Source organism: Leucoraja erinacea, chromosome 22, assembly GCF_028641065.1.
Source record: "Leucoraja erinacea ecotype New England chromosome 22, Leri_hhj_1, whole genome shotgun sequence".
In the NCBI taxonomy this organism is placed as follows: Eukaryota; Metazoa; Chordata; class Chondrichthyes; order Rajiformes; family Rajidae; genus Leucoraja; species Leucoraja erinaceus.
Window position 1 is genome coordinate 11,872,538 of NC_073398.1, and position 26,428 is coordinate 11,898,965.

Sequence of the window (26,428 nt, forward strand, 5' to 3'; positions counted from 1 at the left end):
AAATTTATAATCATCGCAACATTCAGCAGCAACATTTGTATTTGGTTAAATTCCAGCACAAGCTGGGCATACTTTGGACATTATTGTCCTTCTTTTAAAATGACTGTTAACAACTACTGGAGAAGGTATCACTCACCAGTCGTGGGACTGGTGGTAGACTCAGTTGTAGTCGTGGGGACAGTTGTAGTCTCAGTTGGCTCGCAGCAAACTCTAATTCTGTAGTCACTACAAAATTGGCGAATAGCATTTCCAGAGAACGTGCAGATCAATCCTATGTCTTTAATGCAGGTCACAGGATCTGGCGATGCACTTAGTGGCCAATCAGGATGGTCAGCAAATTGGCACTCAATATTAGTAATTTCATCGGAAGAAGATGGGCACATTTTATTGCCATATGGTTTCAACAATTCATAATCATCTGGAAATAACGCTGATGGTGTATGCTTATTAGACCAAGGAGACCATACACCCAAACAGACTGGCACTGTAATGTAAAGAAAGAAAACATAAGGCAAACTTGTATAAAACAATACAGAGTGGAAAATATAAACATAAATATAAAAAACAAGCTTTGAGAAACATGGTTGTGTGTTAAAATTAATCTTCCAAATTACAGTTTAAATGGGAATGGGACCAGTAAAATGGGAATAATAACAATATGTTTGGGGAACTGTTGATTGATCTAAACTAAGATACAACCTCAAGTATCAGATAAGGAAACAGTAATTGCCAGTGCAGAACAGAACAATGGGGAAAAAGCATACAGCACAAACGTGAGATGTCACTTATCAGGCAGCTGACTGCAGCTGTGCACTAACTATTGCATGATTTTAACAGCCGGATATTCTTTCCACTTTGATGGGTTGGTCTCGGCGTGTTATTGAAGGACATTATTGGAGTAGTTGCGCTGCCTCACCATATCACCTTTAAACATGCTACGTACTGTATATGGTGAAAAGATATACCATATATGCAGGAGAGATTAATTGGTGGACAAGAGGGAAATGGCAAAAAGGTAGCAGCTCCAGGATAAATAAGATAAAGGAAGACCACTGCTGTGAAAGGCTGTGTCTCGCCTTTGCCTAAAAGCTTGAGAGGTCCAAGTTCAACCCTGATATAAGGTGCTGTTTGTATGGAGCTTATATTGGCTACCTGTACTTCCTTGGGTTCCTCCTGTCACCCAGAGACATGCTGGTAGATTAATTGGCTATTGTAAATTATCCCTTTGTATAGGCCAATACCAAAACAGTCAAAGGAGAGTGGATGTGAGAGAGAATATTTTGTATAGTTCCTGGGAAATAAGCAGGGGACATGACATTGTACTGTTGGAAAGGACCCAATGGGTCAAACAGCCTCCTCGCATGCCCTCATAATGAAGTTACCTAGCACATTATTATAAAGAAGTGAGTTCAAATTCCCGCATGATGATAAAAGTAGCTGCCATTGTGAGCGACTGACCATTTTACTTATGAAAGTAAAAATGGGGAACAGGGAACAGGGTCTAATATACCGAAAAGTTAGAGAAAATAGGGGGAGTACCCCCCGCCACGGGTACCGTGTAATCCGGTGCTACCTGCTCCATGGTTGGATAGTCGGCGACTAAACTGTCTCCCCCGCCTGATTTGCCAGATGAGGAGGAGGCTGTGAACCCCCTGAAGGACCAAAAACAAGACCTGTCAAAGGACAGATGAGCTCCTAGCAGGCCAACGGCCATCCACACTTCAGTAGAAGTTGTGATCACTGTCGTACATAGGATTGTAAGGCACGTGCACGTTGATGTTTTCAACGATGATGATGATGGTAGAGAAGAAAACAAATGGATTTTCATTTTAATAAGTTGAGGTCGCAAAATAAATATATCTTGAAAAAGCCAAAACTTACCTGTTGTGGAAGGAATGCTGGTTGATGTCACAGTTGATGTTTCTTCTGGAAAATAACAAACAAACTCAAATCACAGTCAACTCAATTCTCATACCGCTCAAGCAGATTTCAGATATAAGACAAATGAATGTAGAAATGACTAGAACTACTTAGTAGGTCAAGCAGCATCTATTAAGAATTAACATTTGAGACTGATTATATTTTACAAGTACTGAAAAATTTAGAATGATCCCTTCATTCAACATTTAGACCAATGCTTGTTATTGGAAATCGTAGTGGATAGGTCAAATTATTAGACTTTTACTGAAGACGAGTGGAAGTTTTAATTGAACAACCAAACCCAACAGCCAGTAAGTACATACTGACAGAGGCGATCACTCACTTGTTATGGATGAAGTGAAATTGAAGAAAGGAGGGGAAAGGAGTGCAACTGAAAATGATGTTTATGAGCTCAGCTGTGATATAAAAACCCATGGGTTTACATTGAGAGTAGTTATCACTCACCAGTTGTGGGACTGGTGGTAGATTCTGTTGTTGTTGTCGCTGTTGGTGTAGTTATTTCTGTAAACACATACATACATGTCCTTTACATTCAACTTGAAGAATTACACATTTGAGAGAGGAGTAACAAAATGAACATATACTGCACAAATTAAAAGAAGTTGTGCAATAATATTTCAACATAATCACTGCAAATATACAATCCATACTACATTCAGCAATAATATTTGTATGTGTTTCAACTCCAGCACATACTTTGGGCATTACTGTTGTTCCTTTGCATTGTATTATAGCACCATTCTAGTTTGTATCTCAAGACTTTGAAATTCGAGAACATCCCATGCTGCTGCTGAGGTAAAATTGTGTTGCACATGGCAAGAGTGATCAACATTGTCACAACCTGCGAGTGGTACTGTATTTGTACATATTTGTGTTAAAATGATTGATAAAAGGCATTACTCACCAGTTGTGGGGCTGGTGGTAGACTCGGTTGTGGTTGGCTCTGTTGTAGTTGTTGTTTTTTCTGCAAATAAAACCATTACATGCAACTTGAAGAATGATTCAACTGAGGGCAAGCGGAAGTTGAAATTGAATGACTGAACGTAACGGCTGGTAATAACCTACTGACAGAGGTGATCACTCACCTGTTGTGTAGGTGGTGGTGGTGCTTGGTGTCACCGTGGGAGTTGTTTTTTCTGGAAAATAATAAAGGCATTACATTTGTTTAAGAAGGAACTGCAGGTGCTGGAAAATCGAAGGTAGACAAAAATGCTGGAGAAACTCAGCGGGTGCAGCAGCATCTATGGAGCGAAGGAAATAGGCAACGTTTCGGGCTGAAACGGGTCTGAAGAAGGGTTTCGGCCCGAAATGCTAATTTCCTTCGCTCCATAGATGCTGTTGCCCCCGCTGAGCTTCTCAGCATTTATTTCTACCAAGTCATTTGTTTTGAATTAAAATAATATGTATATGTATAGGGAAGCTTGTGTAAAAAAAGTTGCAAATTAAAATATCACCACCCACCAGTTGTGGAAATGGTTGTGGACCCATTTGTGCTGGTTGTTCTAGCTGTTTCTTCGAAAGGGAAACAAATTCATGGACAATTAAATCATCCATGTTGAATCGTAGATTTTGAATGACCAAGAAATGCAGACGGTAATTTTGACTATTTCAAAAGAGATTGTGTACAGTGGAGATAAACTCCTTTAATTACTTCCTATCTTGCAAAGGCCTAGCAAGAAATTGTACTAAAATATGGTCACAGCTGAAATGTAGGGAACACCATAAACTACTTATTCATACCTTCATCCTATAAACTATAGAGCTTAAAAATATTTCCTGACAAATGTTGTTGTAATTATCATTAGTATTCATGGTAGTGGAGACATTTTCCTGTTCTTTACTATTGGCCAGAAGATAAACCTCATTCACGACAGCATCTGCACAAACCCAGCTCAAAATCTCAAGCAGAATAGCACAGTATTGTCAGTGCTGCTCTATCCCTATCCTGCATCAGAGGACCATCAAGACTGAACCCACAGACTCTAAAATGGAATTATGAAATTGCGGAACTTGAAGCAAGGATGGGAACATGAGTGTATGATCTCAGCTGTGATTTTAAAAAAAAGCCATGAGGGTACGTTGAGAGAAGTTGTCACTTACCAGTTGTAGGACTGGTGGTAGATTCTGTGGTGGTCGTGGGTGTTGTTGTTGTTGTTGTTGTTGTTGTTGTTGTTGTTGTTGTTGTTGTTCTTCTGTAAACAAATGCATACATGTCCTTTATATTCAACTTGAAGTAAGGCACATTTGAGAGAGTAGTAACAAAATCAGCATATATTGCATAAATTAAAAGATGTTGTGGATTAACTTCAACAAAGTCATTGCAAATTTATATTCATCGCAACATTCAGCAGCAACATTTGTATTTGGTTAAATTCTAGCACAAGCTGGGCATACTTTGGACATTATTGTCCTTCTTTTAAAATGACTGTTAACAACTACTGGAGAAGGTATCACTCACCAGTCGTGGGACTGGTGGTAGACTCAGTTGTAGTCGTGGGGACAGTTGTAGTCTCAGTTGGCTCGCAGCAAACTCTAATTCTGTAGTCACTACAAAATTGGCGAATAGCATTTCCAGAGAACGTGCAGATCAATCCTATGTCTTTAATGCAGGTCACAGGATCTGGCGATGCACTTAGTGGCCAATCAGGATGGTCAGCAAATTGGCACTCAATATTAGTAATTTCATCGGAAGAAGATGGGCACAATTTATTGCCATATGGTTTCAACAATTCATAATCATCTGGAGATAACGCTGATGGTATATGCTTATTAGACCAAGGAGACCATACACCCAAACAGACTGGCACTGTAATGTAAAGAAAGAAAACATAAGGCAAACTTGTATAAAACAATACAGAGTGGAAAATATAAACATAAATATAAAAAACAAGCTTTGAGAAACATGGTTGTGCATTAAAATTAATCTTCCAAATTACAGTTTAAATGGGAATGGGACCAGTAAAATGGGAATAATAACAATATGTTTGGGGAACTGTTGATTGATCTAAACTAAGATACAACCTCAAGTATCAGATAAGGAAACAGTAATTGCCAGTGCAGAACAGAACAATGGGGAAAAAGCATACAGCACAAACGTGAGATGTCACTTATCAGGCAGCTGACTGCAGCTGTGCACTAACTATTGCATGATTTTAACAGCCGGATATTCTTTCCACTTTGATGGGTTGGTCTCGGCGTGTTATTGAAGGACATTATTGGAGTAGTTGCGCTGCCTCACCATATCACCTTTAAACATGCTACGTACTGTATATGGTGAAAAGATATACCATATATGCAGGAGAGATTAATTGGTGGACAAGAGGGAAATGGCAAAAAGGTAGCAGCTCCAGGATAAATAAGATAAAGGAAGACCACTGCTGTGAAAGACTGTGTCTCGCCTTTGCCTAAAAGCTTGAGAGATCCAAGTTCAACCCTGATATAAGGTGCTGTTTGTATGGAGCTTATATTGGCTACCTGTACTTCCTTGGGTTCCTCCTGTCACCCAGAGACATGCTGGTAGATTAATTGGCTATTGTAAATTATCCCTTTGTATAGGCCAATACCAAAACAGTCAAAGGAGAGTGGATGTGAGAGAGAATATGTTGTACAGTTCCAGGGAAATAAGCAGGGGACATGACATTGTACTGTTGGAAAGGACCCAATGGGTCAAACAGCCTCCTCGCATGCCCTCATAATGAAGTTACCTAGCACATTATTATAAAGAAGTGAGTTCAAATTCCCGCATGATGATAAAAGTAGCTGCCATTGTGAGCGACTGACCATTTTACTTATGAAAGTAAAAATGGGGAACAGGGAACAGGGTCTAATATACCGAAAAGTTAGAGAAAATAGGGGGAGTACCCCCCGCCACGGGTACCGTGTAATCCGGTGCTACCTGCTCCATGGTTGGATAGTCGGCGACTAAACTGTCTCCCCCGCCTGATTTGCCAGATGAGGAGGAGGCTGTGAACCCCCTGAAGGACCAAAAACAAGACCTGTCAAAGGACAGATGAGCTCCTAGCGGGCCAACGTTGGTCTTATAAAATCTAAAAATTATCAAATGGCAGTGAGTATATAAGAAAATGGAGTATATAAAAAAAGAGTATATAAGGAAAGGTCCACAGCAGAGTGGAGGCCGAAACAGATTTACTGTTGAATATATTTATTACTAGACTAAGCATCACACGGGTCATCAACGCAATATTCCACCTCTCCACCAATTCCAATATTGCTCGCCAGTGGGGGGGGGGGGGGCTTTCTGTTACGCTAGTATGGGTGTTGTGGGCCGAAGGTACTGGTTTCCAGAGGGCTAGTATCGACATTGTGGGCCAAATGGATTCTCGGGCTGGCAGTCAACTGTTGCAACGATTTTAAAAGCCAAGCCAAGGCAAACAATTTGGCTGCAGCCACCCGACAACCAAAATTCATTTTGTGAACACAAACCTTTTTTAAAAGGTGAGGCAAACAATTGGGCAGCAGCCATCCCACAACCAAAATTCATTTTGTGAACACAAACTTTTTAAAAAAGGCGAGGCAAACAATTGGGCAGCAGCCACCTGACAACCAAAATTCATTTTGTGAACACAAACTTTAAATAAAAAGGCAAACAATTTGGCAGCAGCCACATCGAGTGGCCTCACCGTGGAGTAGATGTGCGTTCAGTGTTATTCACAGTTCAGAGAGCCGTGACCCTCTCGCTTCCTGGGTCTGGCAGAGAGTGTGTGAGGCACGATCCTTCCGGGTTTTATAGTCCCTCTCCCCTCCCCCTTGCCTCCAGCGGGGGCAGCAGAGAGAATGGGGAATTTTATTAAAACATTAATATATCTCAGATTTTTCATCGATGGGAAAAATCCTCTGGTCCCGGAAGGCGGAGGGGGGCTCTGAGCGAGGTGGCCAAAAATGACGGCCGTAGGTGGCGGCGTTCTCTCGGAAATCGCAGCACAGTGGGCCAAAAGCGGTCAAGATCAGGCTTTCAGTAATATAGAAGATGAGAATTAAAGTGTCTGTTATGTGAATGTTCCCTACATTTACACTCTGTATCTCCAACACTGTTCCAATAAAGTTCAGTACTCAGTGTAAGTTACAGTGCCTCATCTTTCAATTACGCATATGGCATTAGGACCCAAGAGTAAATTTAACTGTTTATGTTAATGTAAATGTAATTGTACATTTCTTTGTACAAGGACAATATTAAATAGTACTTAGAAGCACTGCCATCAGTTTAAAGGGAATTTGTGAAAAGGGTAGGGAGCTGCAAAATTTAACAATATCAACATTATTTAACAATATAGCGAAACTGGCAGAAAATAACTGTGGAAAACAGAGTTGAACAGGGTGTCAACAAGATTTTTTATTAAAAGGTGCAGTAGAATGGAAAATATGTGAGTGGTAATGGTTATTATGATCATCCTTCCATTATATAAATATTCAGATGTAACCCAAGGCCTTGGCTGCAAGAAATTGGGTATTGTAGATTTGACCTTCATGTCAGCTTGATAGGTCTATCACAATATTGAGGGAGGCTCGAATTAGAGATTTACTGACACTGTGGTTACATATTAACTCTCGAGCAGATGTTGTATGTGTGGTAGTAGGAGGAAATGAGATGGAAGGGAAGCGAAGGGATCAGAATGGTGCTATTATGCAGGGTAAGGGAAGGTTTGAAATGAAGGGTTGACAGTCCAGTAAGTCAACTGAGAAGACATCATTGTGATGGGAAGGAGGGCGGTTAATGCAGATTAAAGGGTCAGTGTATTAGCGGAGACCAAGGACATTGGGTAGTACATTAAATTCAGCAGGTTTTAGGTAATTATCTGACTTTGTAATTTCATTTTAAAAGGTAAACTTGAATATGCTCATAAATTATATCTCTTACCAACAACACATTCCAAATTATTGCAAATTTGTGGTTAAAGTCATTTATATTTTAATTTTGCCTTTGGTTCTTTTGCCAATTACCCTGGGACCCCCTTTTTAGTATGTATCTGGTAGATCATTGGCCACAATGTATACAAAAGCCATGCATCACAAATCATTTCATGAACTTTACATTGCAAAAAGCCAGTTTGATGTCACATCTGTTTTACTTCATATTTTCATTGAGATCCAACAACAAAAGTGTAAATTTTACTCAAAAGGAACAGAGAACAATACAGCACAGGAACGGGTCCATCAACCCACTATGTCTGTGCCAAACATGATGCCAAGACCAATCCTTATCTGCCAGTACATAAAACATACCTTCCATTTCCTGCATATCCAGGTGACCTATCCAAAAGTCTTTTAAACAGCACAATGTATCTGCCTCCATCGCCACCCTCAGCAGTGGGCCAGGCACTCAACACCCACCACACACAAATCCTCTCTAAACGTTGCCCAGCCCCAAAATGGACAATTGTGCAGGCAGAGATTAGTTGCAGGCAGAGGAGATTAATTGAATTTAGCATCATATGAACCAAAAGGCCTGTTATTGTGCTGTACTGTTCTATGCGACGATGTTCCTGATATACATTCATTATTCTTATCAACAGTTAGCCATGCTGGCAACATGAAACCCTGATCTTATGTGCTTTTCACAAGTGAATTTAAAACATGAGCCAAAGCTCAGACTTTATTGATTCAAATTGCCTCTTACACCTACAGTTGTTTTGGGCTTGTTCCTATGAGACAGGAGCTGTGAATGTGAATGGAGATGAGACCTACTTGACTGAATCATACATTTGCCTTATATAGCCAGGAGAGACTCTCATTTGCCTTTTTTACACAATATTTGTCATCTCTTTGAGACCCAGGTGCAGTATGCAGATTAAAGTTACTGATCATCAACATCATGAAACGTGTTGGAAGCGATAACCAGCTTATGAATCCCATTTATAATTATTATGTGCAAAAGTACAGACATACCAATGTCCAGTTTCACCTCTGATCATTTGAAATCTGTTCTTATCATATTGTAAATATTACATGCCATAACCTGTAACTAATATCACCTTACCTGGGCTAGTGGTTGGTGAAGACATTGTTGAAGTTGATGTAAGTGGAGTTGTGGTCAACAGTGTTGTAGATGGAACAGTTGTGGTCTTTATTCCTGTTGTTATGAACATGTACACAATACCATTTCAGTCCTTATCTCTTTCTGATATTTCCTCAAGGCAACAACCATGTCATTTAATTAACGGAAAATGCCTTATCAAATTCGTAATCAACTACCAAAACATTTGATATGCAGATTAAAATTTGCACTTACCAAAATAGAAAATAAACAAATAAATATATATATATAAATGCAAACAAAACACCAAGTTTTATGTTTTGTCACTGTGTCAATGGGGTTGGCAGTCACAGCCATGTCAGACTAAAAACACATAAACAGATGTCTCAGAGTGCAGTCGCTGAGTGCAGGGGAGTTGCAGTAGCCCTGGCCATCTCCTTAAAGTAATCCCTCAATGTTTACTCCACTTCTCCCAGCCACCGAGCTTTAACTCATTAGTTTAGTTTAAAGATACAGCATGAAAACAGGCATTTTGGCTCACCGAGTCCACGCTGACCATCGATTACCCATTAACATTAGTTCTATGTTATCCCACTTTTTCATTTGTTCCCTACACATTAGGAGCAACTTACAGAGGCCAATGAACCAACTAACCCACCATCTTTGAGATGTAGGAGGACACGGAGGAAAGCCACGTGGTCACAGGGAGGTGAGCAAACTCCACACTGACAGCACCATTCCTTCTATGTCACTTTTCTCCCATGAATCCCAACGCTTGAATTCCATTCCTTTCCCAAATAAACCCACTCCATTCCTTTGCCAAATAAACACAAATAAACCCCCTTTCATGTTCAGTGAGCCGTGCATCAGACAGTACGACTCACAAATTAAGAGCCCGGCAGTGCTACGGTCTGAGGCATCAGTTCACATATCATCGGTGTTGTGGCCATTTGGCTTGTTTTGTAGGTCATTGATGATGGCATATGCCTTTAAATTTTAGACTGCCCGTTATGTTGTGGGTGGGATTTATGACGTGTTTTTGGGCGTGGTTGGAGCTTAGATGCTTGCGCAGAAGTTTAGTTTTTAGATTAGTTTGGAGAGACGATGGGGAAGGTTAACCCTTCTACCATGCGGGCCACATGCCAAATCATGCCAGTGTTACGGAGACACAAGGAGTTTTCTAATGTTTAAGGTAATAAGCTGGAGTTCAATGAAGAATGTAGTAACGAGTCGTAAGAAATTTGGATGTATCTTACTGTTTTCTATCAGCAATAAAGCATTTACTCATCAAACAACTGTGTTTTGAATCCATATCTATGAAGATGCTCTGAAGGACTCTGTGAGTGAGCTCGCATGTGTTTCGAAGACACCCCCTTCAACCATTCTCATCCATTTAGCGGCTAGCGTGCTAATTACCTGAAATATATGATAATTTGCCGCTACAATAGGACTGGAAGGAGCAATTCAAAGGTGGGTGGCTCAGCTGGGACTCCTTACCCAATCAACAAAATGACTAGTGTTCAAATCTTATTGCCAAACAATTTTGAGTTATTAAAAATTGATGAAACTTGTTGTTTCATCTGGGTCTAATGTTGGTCTCAAATGTTAAATAAGAATGGTGGCTTCTCTTGTCATCACTGATAAATTGGTTTAAAATGAGAGCAAAACATTCTCTTATGACATGGGATTCAAGAGGAAAAGGAGATTGCGTTGCAGAAAATCACGATTACAGCAAATGCAATCACTCTATAATGCAGGGGTCATCTTTGTTGGGTACATTTTGCCTGCATGCATGAGTGTTTCTTAGCTCTGCTATAACTTCAGTACAAGTTGTGGGTGACAAATCACCCTCTACAATAATCCCCAATATGGGTCCTCCACAAGAATGTGTTCTCAGCCCCCTTCATTACTGCTTATTCACCACGATTGTGCAGCCTCGTACAAATCAAACTCAATTTACAAATTCATGGGTGACACCACCGTAGTGGCATGGATACCAAATAATGATGAGACAGAGTACAGGAAGGACATTGAGAACCTTGTAACCTGGTGTCACGTTAATAATCTTTCTCTCAATGTCAACAAGACAAAGGAGATAGTGATCAACTTCCGAATTCAGGTGAAGTGCTACACATAGTGTTCAAGAAGGAACTGCAGATGCTGGATGATCGAAGGTACACAAAATTGCTGGAGAAACTCAGTGGGTGCAGCAGCATCTATGGAGCGAAGAAAATAGGCAACGTTTCGGGCCGAAACCCTTCTTCAGACTGATGGGGGGTGGGAGGGGAGAAGGAAGGAAAAAGGGGAGGAGGAGGAGCCCGAGGGCGGGGGGATGGGAGGAGACAGCACCGAAATGCTACGCATACATTGACACTGCCAAAATAGAGATGGTTGAAAAGCTTCAAGTTCCTAGCAGTAAATATCACCAGAACCTTGTCCTGAACTAGCCGTATCGAAGCAAAGGCCATGAAAGCACACCAATGCCTCTTCTTCCTCAGAAGGCTTAGCAAGTTTGGCATGTCCTCAACAACTCTCACCAACATCTACAGATGTGCTAATTATTCACATCTGGCATTTGAAAAGTAATGTTTTGGAAATATTTAAACTGAAGATATAACTACAACTGCTGATACTTTTAATATTGCACTGCAAATAAGCAAACATTCTCCTTTATCGCAAAACAATACTGCATTCCTTTAACAGATGAATGCTGAAAGTTATTACTTACTTTCGCAAGTAGTGATTCCATGATGGCATGTACTGTCAACAAAAAGAAAGATGTTACAAATAAAACAAACAAAAGAACTACAAACTAGTCTAAAGACATATTGTGTTACAATGGTTGAACCTCTCTGGGAAGATGGACAACAAATAGATACAAAGCAAGAATTGGAAAGGTAAAATCTCTGTTAGCTCTGAAATCTCCACCAAAAACCAAGGTCCACAGGATGATTTAAAAATGTAATGGAGGCAATGTATGGTCAAGGTAATAGATTCTTTACTAATAGCAGAATGAGACATAAGAAGCTTTAATAAATTGTGTTGGTTTATTCATGGGTAATCACAGACCACCTGCACTTTATTGTTGCAACTCATGGGGGAGTTAACCTTTAAAGGAGCAATAGCCTTCACTTAATGTTCATAATTCACAATAAATATTACAATATAGTGTAACAATGAAGAATAATTATTAAGGGATGGACTCTCAGATAGAATAGTCACTGATTATTGTTGGACAGAGAGAATAAAGAAAATGAAGAACTTTTTGCTGAAGGAACAGAAAATGAATATAACTGCAAACTGTAGATGAAAGTCACTGAAGTAGGTGAGGGAGGGTGGTGGGTGGGAAGGAATTTGAAAACAATTATTTTGGCCTTTGTTCAGGTGTGAAATTATCCTAGACTGCATTTTATATTTCAATTATTAAAATAGCTAATTTCACTATTTAAAGCTCAAAAATTATTTATGGCATTTTTAAGGAAATATTTGTAAAACCCAGTTTTTTGGCATTTAATTTGTTTTTTCTTTCAATATTAGAACAGTGATCAATACATTTACTGATGTGACTACTTTACCATTCTTCACAATCACTTATTGTTGTTTGACCAGGTTGTAGTATTCTCCCATCATTATAACATGTGCACTGTGGTAGTGTAACACATTTCATAATATTTTCATCCAAGTAAGGTGCATTATTTGGGCACTTTGCATAGCAACCTAAAATAGTGAGAAGTAAAAATTACCATCAAGATAAACAGGAATATTGTAAATGCAGGAGATCTTGACACCAATAAAATGTATCTCCATTCTAAATATGCACAAATCTCCAACGAATGACAGTATAAGCATGAATTTTTTATGAAGATTTATCAAAATATATTGATACTTTAACTGAGTATAATGTGTAATGAATTGCATAATGAATTGATTATTATGATTTTTATTTTTAAGAACTGAAACTTAGTCTAACCTAAAAGTATTGTTTTAAAAAATTGTAAAATGATTGTGACATATTTGAATAAATTCTAAACAGCACCTTCTAGACTTGCAGAGTACTTTTGCCTTGTGCAAGTTTTTGTTGTTGTTGTTCCACACGGCTGATAATGCCAACTGCAGTCACCAAGACTGTTATAATAGTCACAGAATACAGCTGGAGAATAACAGAAACAATCAAATTGTGATTTTGGCTTGGTTATTCATTGCCCAAAATGAGCACAATATTGCATAGCAAACAGTCACTGTATATTTATTTTATAGGTATTGGCCTGTGAACTGGAGTGTTGGACTCTCAGACATCTGTCCTTACCATGGCAGATACTCGGACAAATTTATTCTCCTATTCCAAAGAGTATACATGTTGATAAATGAGTTGACTTATGTAGTAGGTAAAGGAGGATTGTCATGAGCACCAATACAATCAACCTGCAAAGTATATATTTTTAGATAAAGCGGACCAACAGTAACATTGATAGATGGAATGCTATGTGCATTTATTCTTAAGTGTATGCCAAACTTGGAGGATAGAGACTGAATGTTGGCAGAACATCATCTTCAAATTAATAGCCACAAATCTCCTTCATAAGCAAACAGACGAGATTTAAACAAATATTGTGGATTCGTTGCAGATTAGCAGGTGTTGGAATCTTCTGCTGCGTGAGGTTCTGAATGTATTTTGCTTGATGAATCAAGGATTAAAAGTGCACAGTGATAGTAACCTGCCTTTCATTGAAAGGATCAAAATGACCTGCCTTTCATTGCAAGGATCAAAATCAGTTTTGATATGTTATCAATCGTGAGCCAAAAAGTGATTCAGTAAACAGTGCACAAATAATTATCCGAGAGTATCCTCCAAACAGAATCAAAGTATCAAGGTCAGTTTATTTTCACATGTACCAATTAAGGTGCAGTGAAATTCAAATTACCATACAACCATATTTTTAAAAAAGCAATAAGACACACAACTACATAAAAGTTAACATAAACATCCATCACAGCGAATTCCCCACATTCTTCACTGTGATGGAAGGCAATAAAGGCCAATCTTCTTGAAACATTGATTCTGTTTGGAGGATACCTTCGGATAATTAATTGTGCACTGTTTACTGAACCAAGTAGAAGATGCAGGATCTTGTGTCAAAAGAGACATGGAATTGAAGAAGGAAATATGGTTTCTTTATTGCAATTACAAAATGGCACAGATTTTAAACAGCACCAAGCATCAATCTGGACTTTGAGAACACAAGAGTCTACAGATGCGGGAATCTGGAACAACAATCTGAATAATTGTGGTACTCTGCGGATCAATGTGTTCTGCTATCTATAAAAGTATGTTGATGAGCTCTTATACCTTAATTGTTCTCTACAAGGAATACAGAAGTTTAGACTTACGGCAGAATTCAGGGGTTCTCCAGCGAATGCAAACATCAGCTTTGTTGCAAGCCTCTGCGTACACAGCAATAGCAGTACATAAACCCTGGTATTTTCCCTCCATATCACAAACACAAGCTTCTTGGACACAAGCATCATAAAATGGGGTTGGGTTAACCTGATAAAGAGCCACAATGTCAGAAATCATGATTGCATTATGGATTCTATTTAAATTTCAAATTTAACTGGCATCTTACCATTTTATGACAAGCTTGAAAGACTGGGCCAGTAATTATGCTGCACCTCTTCTGAGCCCATGCTAAACAATATGGATTGTTATCACATGGGTATATTTCGTTTACTGTGTCAGAGCATGACTGCATGGACTTCCAACTGTTCCCAAAGGCCATAAAGCTGGTCACCAAGGAGTTCCCCTTCGTCGTTAAGTCGTCTTCAATGTTTTCATTGAAATTTCCACAAAGGCCACAAACTTTATTCTTATGTGTGTAAAAAAAGCAAAATAATGGTTACTATTCTAAATTCACAATTCAAATGTCCTACTTTTTCCAAGTTAACCCAATACAAATGTCAGAATTATCAATCTTTCATTGCAATAAACCACCTAGTCTCTTCTTGAGATCCAGTTTGGCACCATACAAACATAATTAATCAATTAAATCATTACAATTATTTAATTTGTTAATTTTTGACCTAGTCATTGATCTTTTACATAATTTTCAGTGTTCCCCGCTTCAGAAGCACAGCTTTTGTCTACTCCAAAAATAAACGCAATCATAGAGAGAGCGAAGCATCAGGAGGGTTTTACATCACAACCAGAACCAAAGACATTAGCTATAAAGAGGTTATAATTTAGTTTGTGAATGGCAATATATAAAGCAAGTTATTTCACTCTTCACTACCTATGGATTAGTATGGTTGAAAATTCAAATTATTTTCAATAAACTGCTAAATTATACGATGGGGATTTGGGGCAGTTCTGGATTGATTAACTAATCTATTGGTTGAAGGCCTTCACCATAAGTTCAGTGTCACAACTTTTCATGATAAAAGTTGGCACAGGTATATAAAAGAAAATTAAACTGCTAAATGTATAATTTAAAATGAAGAATAATTCAAGACTATTAACTGATCCAATTATATTTTATCTTCCTTATTTTCAACAAACTCTTGACTTTGAATCCTCGTGATATTTACCATGTATACAGACATTGTACACATTTCTACTTGACTGTTTAACTTCTCAAAGCATCAAGCTATCCTTTGAATGAAATGTCAACCTCATAAATTCGAATTCAAAATCTGTATGTGAACTGTTGTCTTTAAATATATACAGTACTTGCAAACTCTAGAAAATAGATGGCATCAAAAGGGTAATTTTAAAACAATTCCTCTTGATTTCATATTTTTGCTTTCATTTAAGTGATTTATCATTTCATATAAAGCTTCATATAGTTTTTTTAACTGTCAGTAATGTCATCTCAGACTAATGCCGTGACATTCTCCTTAATCAATAAGGCAACGCCCTCTTTACCATTTTGCTGTTCCAGGAGAGCTGCATGAAAGTCAGATAATGACTTTAAACCTGTCGAATTTAATGTACTACCCAATGTCAATCTCCACTAATACCCTGACCCATTAATCTGCACCTATCACCCCTTATCACCCCCCCCCCCTCCTCTCCCCATCACAATGATCCCTTCTCAGCTGATTTACTGGACTGTCAACCCTTCATCTGCTCGTCTCAACCTTCCCTTGCATAATAGCACCATTCTGATCCCTTCCCTTCTCTTCCTTCTCATTTCCTCCTACCACCACATGTAAGAGATCTGCTAGAGTGTTAGTGTGTCACCACAGTGTCAATAAATCTCTAATTCGAGCCTCCCTCAATTATGTGATAGACCTATCAAGCTGACGTGAAGATAAAATGTGCAATACTTAATTTTGTGCAACCAAGGCCTAGGGCTGCATCTGAATTTTAACATAATGGAAGAATGACCATAATAACCATTGCCCCTCACATCTTTTCCATTCTAGTGCACCTTTTAAGAATTTTGTGGACATCTGTGCTCAACTCCGTTTTCCATAGTTATTTTGTGCCAGTTTTCCTCTATTGTTAATGCAGCTCCCTACCCGTTTCACAATTCTTATTAAACTGCTGGCAATGCTTCAAAGTACTATTTAATATTGTCCTTATACAAAGAATTGTCGGTTATTGTTCAGCTGTTTCTTAAAGTTGAATAGCTGATAATGAGCCCAATAATAAATGAAAAACCATAGTTTCATCTCATTTATTTTGAATCCAATGCTGCATTGCTCGGGGAATGTGTCCATCATTTATTTCCAAATTCTGTGTTGTCCATCCCATCTACAGCTCAATTGTCTACGTACATTTAGTTAAACATTTTTCACACCACTTCCATGTTTCTCATATGAATTATGCCACACAAGTTTTGTTTTACAATTTCTCATTATGTTTTCTCTATCAATATACAGAAATTAAGGAAACATTTTAATTTAAAATCATACATACCTTCCATCTGGGGTCTAATGTGATTGAAAATCTTGTATTTTTGTCCCATATCACAGTTATCCCATTGGAAAATGTTATGACTAAGTAAAGTCCAACGTTGTGAATTGTATATAAATTTTCCGTGCACTGGTTTTTGCCAAGGGATACTTCACTCACTCTATTTCCACTCAACAGAATTATTTCTTTATCCTATAAGAATATATTTGAAAATACATTGATTTATAACATGCTGAATAAACTAAATTAAATCATTGCAAGGATCCATTTGGATGCTTTATTTTAAAACGCCATCTTACGCATTCTAATTGTAATAAATCAAAGCGCATATACCTCAAATATGATTCTGATGTTTCTTGAACATGTCACTCCATTTTCACAGCAGGGAACACTCTCGGTCAGTATTTGGAATGTGCCAATCTCTCGCACACATCGGTCCTAAAATTAAGATAACTTGAATAATTTTGTGCAGCATAATTTTAACCTATCATTATCTGACATGGCAGAGCCAGCTCAATAATTCCAGTATAATTTATAGTTCATCAAGATTTATATATATTTTCATTATCCTCTGAGCTCAAGAAAATATAAGGACAAAGGAAGGGGAAAAGACAAGGTCATAATAACAGCTCTTGAAACCCTTAGCACCAAGTGATAGTTGACACTTTCAAAAGCATTTTTGGTTTGCTGAAGAACTATTCATACTATAGAATCTCAGATCATTTAATCTGATTAATACATTTTGTTCATTGTTACCTTCTCATTTATATCTCAGAAGCTATATCAGAGATTTCAGATTACACTCAAAAACATTCTTGCTGATTGTGTCTGAGACAATTTTGACTTTTAAACATGCAATCTAATATGCTGCTTCATGTTTAGAATGCCATCTATCATAATTTTGAAGTGTGAAATTCTTTGAGTGATCGAACAAGCAAATGTGTGAACAATTCCAGTTACACACATGTATTACTCCCTCTCCTCCAACAGCCATCAATAACAACAACCAAAGGCCGACCAAATGTCAAAAGTAGTTGCTAGGACCGACCCATTTCAAATGAACAAGTTATGCTTTAGAGAAATTTTTAATAAATACTTCAGTAAAATATTTTAAATACTGATTACAATCATTATATCAATTAACAATAATATTTTGCATGTCTGCCTAAACTTAGAAAGAATGTAAAGATTTTGAATTTAGGTATTATCATATATGTTTACAACTAAAGGAAAAAGACAAAAAATGCACATTGAATATGACGTTCTCAATCTTACCTCAACAAAGATATATTCACAGTTACCATCAAAAGTGTATCGCTTTCCATCAAAGGTGATGTAATGTCCATCTCCATAAACATGGCATGTCTTTGGACATGGATCATTGGTACATTCCCATGTGCCAATTTTGCATGTGCTACAATAGAGAAGATATAATAATATCTACAATTCTATACAGTTAAGGGCTGTTATTTTGTTTGACATTTGTCTAAGCTCACCACTTATTGCAGTCCCTTTTGATTGTTTCTCCAGGCCCAAAGGTTTCACCTCCAAATACACAAGGACACTGAGATGGTGCAATGCATCCGCCACTGGAATCTTCCACCAAACCGTCAGGGCAGACACAGCCCGGGATACATGGGTTTGGCTTTATAAAGGAGAAAACATTATAAAATTGGTAGAATTGGCATTAAGATCTATGCTAGGACAGCATGTATGCGTAATCATCACATAGTTAAAATATACCCTGCAGTCCTATATGCTTCTGAGACTTGGACTACCAGCAATAGGTATCTTAAGGCAAAGGATAAAATACTACCTATGCTATTTCAGAAAAAGCTATGGAATACACCCTCAAATCAGCATTAATGTTCCCGAATTGGAGATGGTTGAATGCTTAAAATTCCTAGGTATGAATATCACCAACAATTTGGCCTGGATCAGCCCTATTGAAGCTATGGGTGAAAAAAGCACATTGATGAATCTAGTAGGTGATAGGTTTAACCAGAAAAGGATAGGTTGAACCAGAAGTGCACATTGAGGATCTAGTAGGTGAAAGGTTGAACCACAAGAGGGGTGAAATGATAAGCAGATGGAACCAGATTAGGGAGCATAGGGAATGGAAGAAAAGGGTGAACAGAGAACTTGAGAGGGTTGGTGGGGATTAGAAAATAATATAGGGTGTCAGAGTTATCTGAGAATGGAAAATTCAATGTTCACACTTTTGGGCATAAGCTAACAAAGCAGAATCTGAGGTATTGTTCTTCTAGTTTGTACTTGGCCTCACTATGGCAATGAAGAAGGCTGAAGGCAGGCAGGACAGTATTGGGATGGGGAGGAAAGTTCAATAGACATCCAACTGGAAGCTCAAGATGACTGTTGAGGACAGTGCACATGCTCTGTAAAACAGTTACCTAATCTACACTTTTTCTCGACAATACAGAGCAGGTTACATCACAAGCATTGAATCCATTATCCATTTTATAGATTGAGTGACATAGATACCCATAGAATGTGACAAGACATGTATGGTATAAAGCTACAAAGTGAAGGCGGGTAGTATCGCTGGCAACAATGGGTCGCTTCCCGACTAACTCAATGCATCTACACCCGCTTTGAACAGTCACATTAAAGCTACAGGCAAAAAAGCACACAGATGCCCACACTTTCTCAGATGACTAAGAAATTTTAACATGCTCCAACAACTTACCTTCTACAGATGCACTGTAGAAAGCATCCTAACTTAGTTGCCTCACAGTCTGGTTGAGCAAGACCATAAGAAATTGCAGAGTTGTGATGAAGTCTCTCAACTATCAACCCCATCAGCACTTAAACTATAGACAATAGACAATACACCGTAGGTGCAGTAGGCCATTCAGCCCTTCGAGCCAGCACCACCCTTCAATGTGATCATGGCTGATCATCCCCAATCAGTACCCCATTTCTGCCTTCTCCCCATATCCCCTGACTCCGCTATCTTTAAGAGCTCTATCTAGCTCTCTTTTGAAAGTATCCAGAAAACCGGCCTCCACCACCCTCTGAGGCAGAGAATTCCACAGACTCACAACTCTCTGTGAGAAAAAGTGTTTCCTCGTGTCCATTGTAAATGGCTTACCCCTTATTCTTGAACTGTGGCCCCGGGTTCTGGGCTCCCTCAACATTGGGAACATGTTTCTGCCTCTAGCATGCCCAAACCCTTAATAATCTTATATGTTTTAATAAGTTCCCCTCTCATCCTACTAAACTCCAGAGTATACAAGCCCAGCTGCTCGATTCTCTCAGCATATGACAGTCCCGTCATCACGGGAATTAACCTTGTAAATCTACTCTGCACTCCCTCAATAGCAAGAATGTTCTTCCTTAAAGTAGGAGACCAAAACTGCACACAATGCTCCAGGTGTGGCCTCATTGCGGCCCTATACAACTGCAGAAGGACCTCTTTGCTCCTATACTCAACTCCTCTTGTTATGAACACACCATTCGCTTTCTTCACTGCCTGCTGTACCTGCATGCTTACTTTCATTGACTGATGAACAAGGAACCCCAGATCCCGTTATACTTCTGTTGTTTCAGGAAAGCAGTCAACAAAATTGTAAATCATTTATAGCTCAGTCATTCCCTCTTCTCCCTTGCCCCTTTGGGCAGAAGGTGCAAAATCTTGAAAGCACATACCATCAGGTTCAGATACAGATTCTTCCCCATGGCCAGTGGACTACTGCACAATCCTCCTATAAGCTAAGGTGTAGTCCCAATCTTCCAACCTATCTCATTGCAAATCTTGAACTTTTTCTCTGTGACTGTAGCGCTATAATACTGTAACACTATATTCAGCTCTGCTATTTTTTCTTTGTACTACCAGTTGTGCTTGTGTATGGCTTAATTATACTTGTACAGAATTCGACATTAGCGCTTAAACCAAGCTTTTCACTGTATCTCAGTGGATATAACAATAATAAACCAATACGAATACCAATGCCAAATTTGCTGTTCGGACTACAGAACCAACATCATTGTCATCTCCCAGGATACGCTCCCAGTATTGAGGCCCTGCTTATTTTTAGGTGGCTACTATGGGCAGGCCTCAACATTCATATGCCTGCTGACTTTCATATGCCTAGTACTTTTCCAAGCTCTGCATGGGAACAATTTACCAGGAAGACATAGGAAAAGATCTGAGGAGGTGCTCAAATGCACCTTGGAGAAATGCAGCAATCTTACTGATTCTTGGGACTCTCTGGCCTGTGACCGCTCAAGGTGGGGAAAAAGCATTGCGGATGATATGGAAAACGTTGAGGTCATGTATCAGGAAAATAGCATCACTGTGATGCAAGAAATAGATCACTTAAACTACCCTTGCCCTGTCAGTCAACATCTGCCCATCTGTGAAAGAATATGTGATTCCCACAAGGCCTCAGTGGCCATTTCAAAACCCATAAACCAAAATAGAATGAAATCACGCTTGATCTTGAGGGACTGCCTAAGAAAAAGAATAATAGAATGGATCACCATTTGTGTCATGGCAGACACCTATTAAACTAAAGTATGTTGAGATTCATGACTCCATTGGCCTTTCATTTTGAACAAATGGATCCAGAATATTGGCTCATGCTCACTTACACATGGTTTGTACAGCGTTTCACATGTCTTCTTGCATGCACCAGCAGTGACACAATTCGAAAATGTTTTATTTTGTCTCTTGCAATCTAACAAAAAAAAGTGAATTATTTTTTTAATGCAACCATAGTGCATTCATTTAATTCCAAAGTTAAATTGTGTGCTTCAGTTGTTTAAATAGATTAAAAATTGTTTACCTCGTATGATTGGTGGATTGGTTGCATGAGGGCACGAAAGCTCTCCATTGAGACATAAACTAAGAGAAAAAGCATACTTCTTAGTTTATAGTTGCAAGTACTTTAATCCAAAATGTACAGAGCAAAATGTAAAGCACTTACCATTGCATTCCACTTAAAGTAAGACTTTGTCCTGGTGGCAGATATAAACCATCAACATAACAAGGGCATTCTGATCTGCTCACGCATGCTTTCTCATCATTCATGTACTTTCCCTCAGGACAGCCGCAACCATCAACTGGAACATCTTGAAGCTCACATGTGAAATCAGGATTTGACAGAAACCTGCACATACGGTTACAGGCTCTCATATCGTGATGAAAAATCTGTGTTATTGGGCAATTTACTCCTAAAAAGGAAAAACATTCCATTAAGCCATTTAATTTTTGCTATAACAATGATTGAACACTAGTAATTGCATGGCTAATTGCTCAAGACGTTCAATTGGCAAAGGTATCGTGAAATAATTTTCAGACTGCAGATTACTATGCTTATTTCAAACAATTGGGGAAAAAAACACGTTTTACATTTCTAAGATAAGACTTGGCTCTTAGAAAAAATTCACCAAACATCACATTTAGCATTCTTATTTGTTAGAACATATATCACGGAACAATGCAGTACATGGACAGGTCTTTCAGCCCACAATATCTGTGCCAAACATGATGCCAATTATTGGTTATTTGCATATCAAAAAGCCTCTTAAACGTCACAATCGTATCTGCTTCTATCCCTGGCAGTATCCTCCAAGAATCTATCACTCTCTGTATAAGACTTGCTCCGAACATCTCCTTTAAACTTTCCCCCTCTGATCTTAAAGTTATGCTTTCTATGACTTGACAGTTCCATCATTGGAAAAAGAATCTGACAGTCCATGCCTCGCATAATTTTATGAATTTCAATCAGGTCCCCCCTCAGCCCCTGACACTCCAGAGTCTTAGAGTCACAGAGCACAGAAACAGGACCAACTACCATGCTGACCAAGATGCGCCAAAGTAGTTATTCTCATTAGTCTGTCCTTGACCCATATACCTCAAAATCTTCCTGTCCATATGCGTATCCAAATGCCTTTAAATGTTGTTATTGTATCTGCCTCACTACTTCCATAAATGTTCCTTTAAAGTAACACCCTCTGTGTGGAAAAAGTTGTCCCTCACGTTCCTATTACACCTTTGCCCTCTCACATTAAACCTAACCCTCTGGTTCTTGATTCGCCAACTCTGGGAAAAAGACCGTGTCCATTCGCCCTATCTATGTCCCTCATGATTTTATACACCACTGTAAGATCACCCCCCAGTCTCCACGGAATAAAGTTCTAGCATGTCCAACCTCTCTCTATAACTCAGACTCTCAAGTCCTGGCAGCATCCTCATAAATATTTTCTTCACTCTTTCCACTTAATGGCATCTTCCCTTTAACACAATACTCCAAGTGCATCCTCACCAAAATTTTGCACAAGTGTAACATAACACCCCATCTTCTTTACTCTTTACTCATTGCCCTCATTGATGAAGGCTAGCATGCTAAAAGCCTTCTTCATCACTCTGTCCACCTGCGACATCACTTTCAGGGAGCTATGTGCTTTTAATCCTCATTGACCTTCTTGGTTACTTCTTCAAAAATATACAATCAAATTTCATGTCTTCTGGCATCTCACTTGTGGCTAATGATGAACCACACATCTTACCCAGGGAGCTGCGATTTCTTCTTTACCTTCCTACAGTGTTTTTGATTATATCTGATCAGACCCCAGTGATTAATCTATCTTCATACATTTTAAAATGTCCAACAATTCCTCTAATGAAATGCAGTGGAACCCGAAGACATCCTTTGTGAGTTCATTGGTCTCCATTTTTTTCTTCACAGTAAAAACAGAGTAGAAATATTCACTGAGGACCTCGCTGATCTCCTGCAGCTCCAAACATAGATTCCCTTTTGGTCTTTGAAAGGCCCTATTCTCTCCCTAGTTATTCTAATAAGAAAATCTACTTGAATCCCACTTGAACATCTCTGCCAATGTTCAATGGTGTCCACTTCTTAATACACTGCTCTGAACAAATTATTTCATGTTTCCACAAGATTATCTTATTCGTGATTAAATCAATTAAATCAAGACAAACTGGTAACAGAAAATGTAATGCTGTATTTATCCCACAGTGCAATAGAGCCTAAACAAAGTTAACTATCAGTTACATTTGGAATTTCCTTCCTGAAAAGTCAATGGATACTGGGACAATGGAGCTCGCAAGTGTAAAGTTGATAAATGTTTCCAAGGAAAGGGCTTCAAGAGTTGCCACACTGTATGACTCTATGATTATCTCCACCCATCTGCTAATCATCCTCCTCCCCCCCCCCCCCCCCCCCCCCCCCCCCCCCCACTGTATCGTTGCACCACCCCAACCTCCGTTCCGCAGCTTTCTCCCACCTACTTCATCAACTGAAGATGGGTCCCAACCCAAAATGTCTCCTGTCCCTTCCCTTCACAGATGCTGTCTGACCCACTGAGGTCCGCCAGCAATTTGCCAGCATCTGCAATCTCTTGTGTCTCAATAACTGAATGGTCACCTCCCACTCTTAGTAGTCTTCTATCCATTTTATTTATGTAATTATAATGTAACATATAATGAAAAAACACATACTGCACACTGATCCTCTCCAGTTCCTCACGATGACACCCTTCGCAGCACAAGCATGGGCATATGCTCCGATTGTAGCACATACACAGTCATTGACCTTCTCACAGTTACATGAGGCAGCTTTACACATCTAAAGTACAAAACACATTTGTTACAATTTTAAATATCTCCATTGTTGATACCATGATTACTTTATAAACATCGCAATGGAGCAGGCATTTACATTTTAATATATTTCCAAAAAATTGATTCCATCCATAGGCCAAATTATTTTTAAAAAGCCAACTTAGGTTCTTGTACAATTCTAGTAATTCTTCTACTCATATTATCTTTTTCATAGGTAGTGTTTTGTATCAGAATGATTGATAGCACAATCTGATTCTAAGCCTTCTTAGATGCTTTCTTCTGTTCTAACAAAACAATTTTGATGTAATCTCATTTGTAATTCTGTACTTTATTTGAAACAAAAACAAGGGTAAGATCTCCATGGATTTATTTTAATTGACATGCCTCAGATTTGGGACCATAAACAAAATCTTATCTAAATGATATGGACCTTGTTTAATTAAAAGTCATTTCCCAAGAAGTATTGAGGTGGTAGCTTGATTGTCACAGGTCAAATAGTGTTAACACTGCTTTCCAAGGGAACCACTGACTATCATCCAATCAAAATATCTTGGAGATCCAAGCAGATGCCAGGAAATTGGAAAGGTGTTCAGAAGATCACGTGCATCTGATTATCTGCATCATTGAGCTCAGTACTGGGGCAGTAACTTGCTAAGGGGAGCCCAGATACAATGTACCTATTACTCAGTGTGTAGGAAAGAACTGCAGATGCTGATTTATATCGAAGGTAGATATAAATGCTGGAGTAACTCAGCGGAACAGGCAGAATCTTTGGAGAGAAGAAATGGGTGACGTTTCAGGTCGAGATCCTTCTTCAGAGTCTGAAGAAGGGTATCGACCCGCAACGTCACCCATTTCTTCTCTCCAGAGATGCTGCCTGTCCCGCTGAGTTACTCCAGCATTTTGTGTGTACCGATTACTCAGCTTTACTGTATGTCGGCTATATTTAAACTTAAGAAGCGGGTCACTTATCCAATCCGCTACATTCACAAAGGTGGATGGGGACCATGGGCAGCAAGTCAAGATAGTGGACCAGGTCCAGGATGATCTGGCTGAACATATTATCATTTGCGGAAATATGTTTACAATTCTGACTTACTTCATAATACTTGTTAAATTCTACAGTGGAATGACACTTGGAGAAAGCTCCTGTAGGGTTTTTTAACTGGGCACAATGTTCTTTTGCAAAGTTTTCTGCAACACAAACATAAGTTATAAATACATAAAATATGAATTATCTATTGACCTATTAGCCAGAATTATACAAACAGGCATGCAAAGCATTTGTATGTTACTCATGTACCAACTGACTTTGATTAGAGGAAATTATGAGTGTTCTTTGACAAGATTCACATGCATAGGCCCTAATTTGGCCAGCAAATATCCACATTTTGCTGAATTCTCCTTGACATTGGTCCCTTATTCAGTTACTCAGGTTCCTATCACTTAGAATGGACAATATTGTTCTCACTTTGGCCAGCTTCAACTTGAAACAAGAAGTTTACTTTCATAAATTTCAATGGAGGACAATTGCAGAGGATTAAGTTAAAAAACATATTATTCAAAACTTTTAAAAACTTGTTTGGCAACCTCAACTACCAAATTACTCAATCTGTCAACATTATTTTTGCTATCTATTTGCTGGGTCATGTTCTTGCCCTCGAGCACCCCCACCCCCAATTATCCCATAGAAGTTGCTACCATTGCACAAGGCCCTCCGGTGAAAGGGTGTGCTTCAGAATCACTATTGGTCACAACATTTGGCTCATTAATGTTAGGGTTCATTTGTTGGAACACAAGAACAGACTACTAAGGAGCTCATACTCTGGAGTATGCTAACTCAATGCTAACTTCCATTGTCAGCTCAGTCTAGCAACCCTTGAACCACAAAGGTTAGGCCTAGGTAAGCTTGAACAAGAGTTGTTTCAGAAATGTTATGGTTTATAGGAAACACAGGAAATTCCTACTTAGT

The 26,428-nt window shown here is 38.8% G+C and overlaps 1 protein-coding gene across 1 annotated transcript in view; it reads right to left on the minus strand.

The window, feature by feature from the left end:
- Positions 1-26,428, minus strand: part of LOC129707990 (mucin-2-like) — an 87,400-nt gene that overhangs the window by 46,572 nt on the left and 14,400 nt on the right. The window contains 16 exon segments of the mRNA XM_055653523.1: positions 137-484; positions 8,936-9,028; positions 11,661-11,692; positions 12,508-12,649; positions 12,969-13,082; positions 14,321-14,477; positions 14,557-14,796; positions 16,851-17,039; positions 17,181-17,285; positions 18,123-18,261; positions 18,344-18,492; positions 21,462-21,547; positions 21,656-21,714; positions 21,797-22,043; positions 24,334-24,460; positions 25,556-25,650. Coding sequence (XP_055509498.1) covers positions 137-484; positions 8,936-9,028; positions 11,661-11,692; positions 12,508-12,649; positions 12,969-13,082; positions 14,321-14,477; positions 14,557-14,796; positions 16,851-17,039; positions 17,181-17,285; positions 18,123-18,261; positions 18,344-18,492; positions 21,462-21,547; positions 21,656-21,714; positions 21,797-22,043; positions 24,334-24,460; positions 25,556-25,650 — 2,322 coding nt within the window.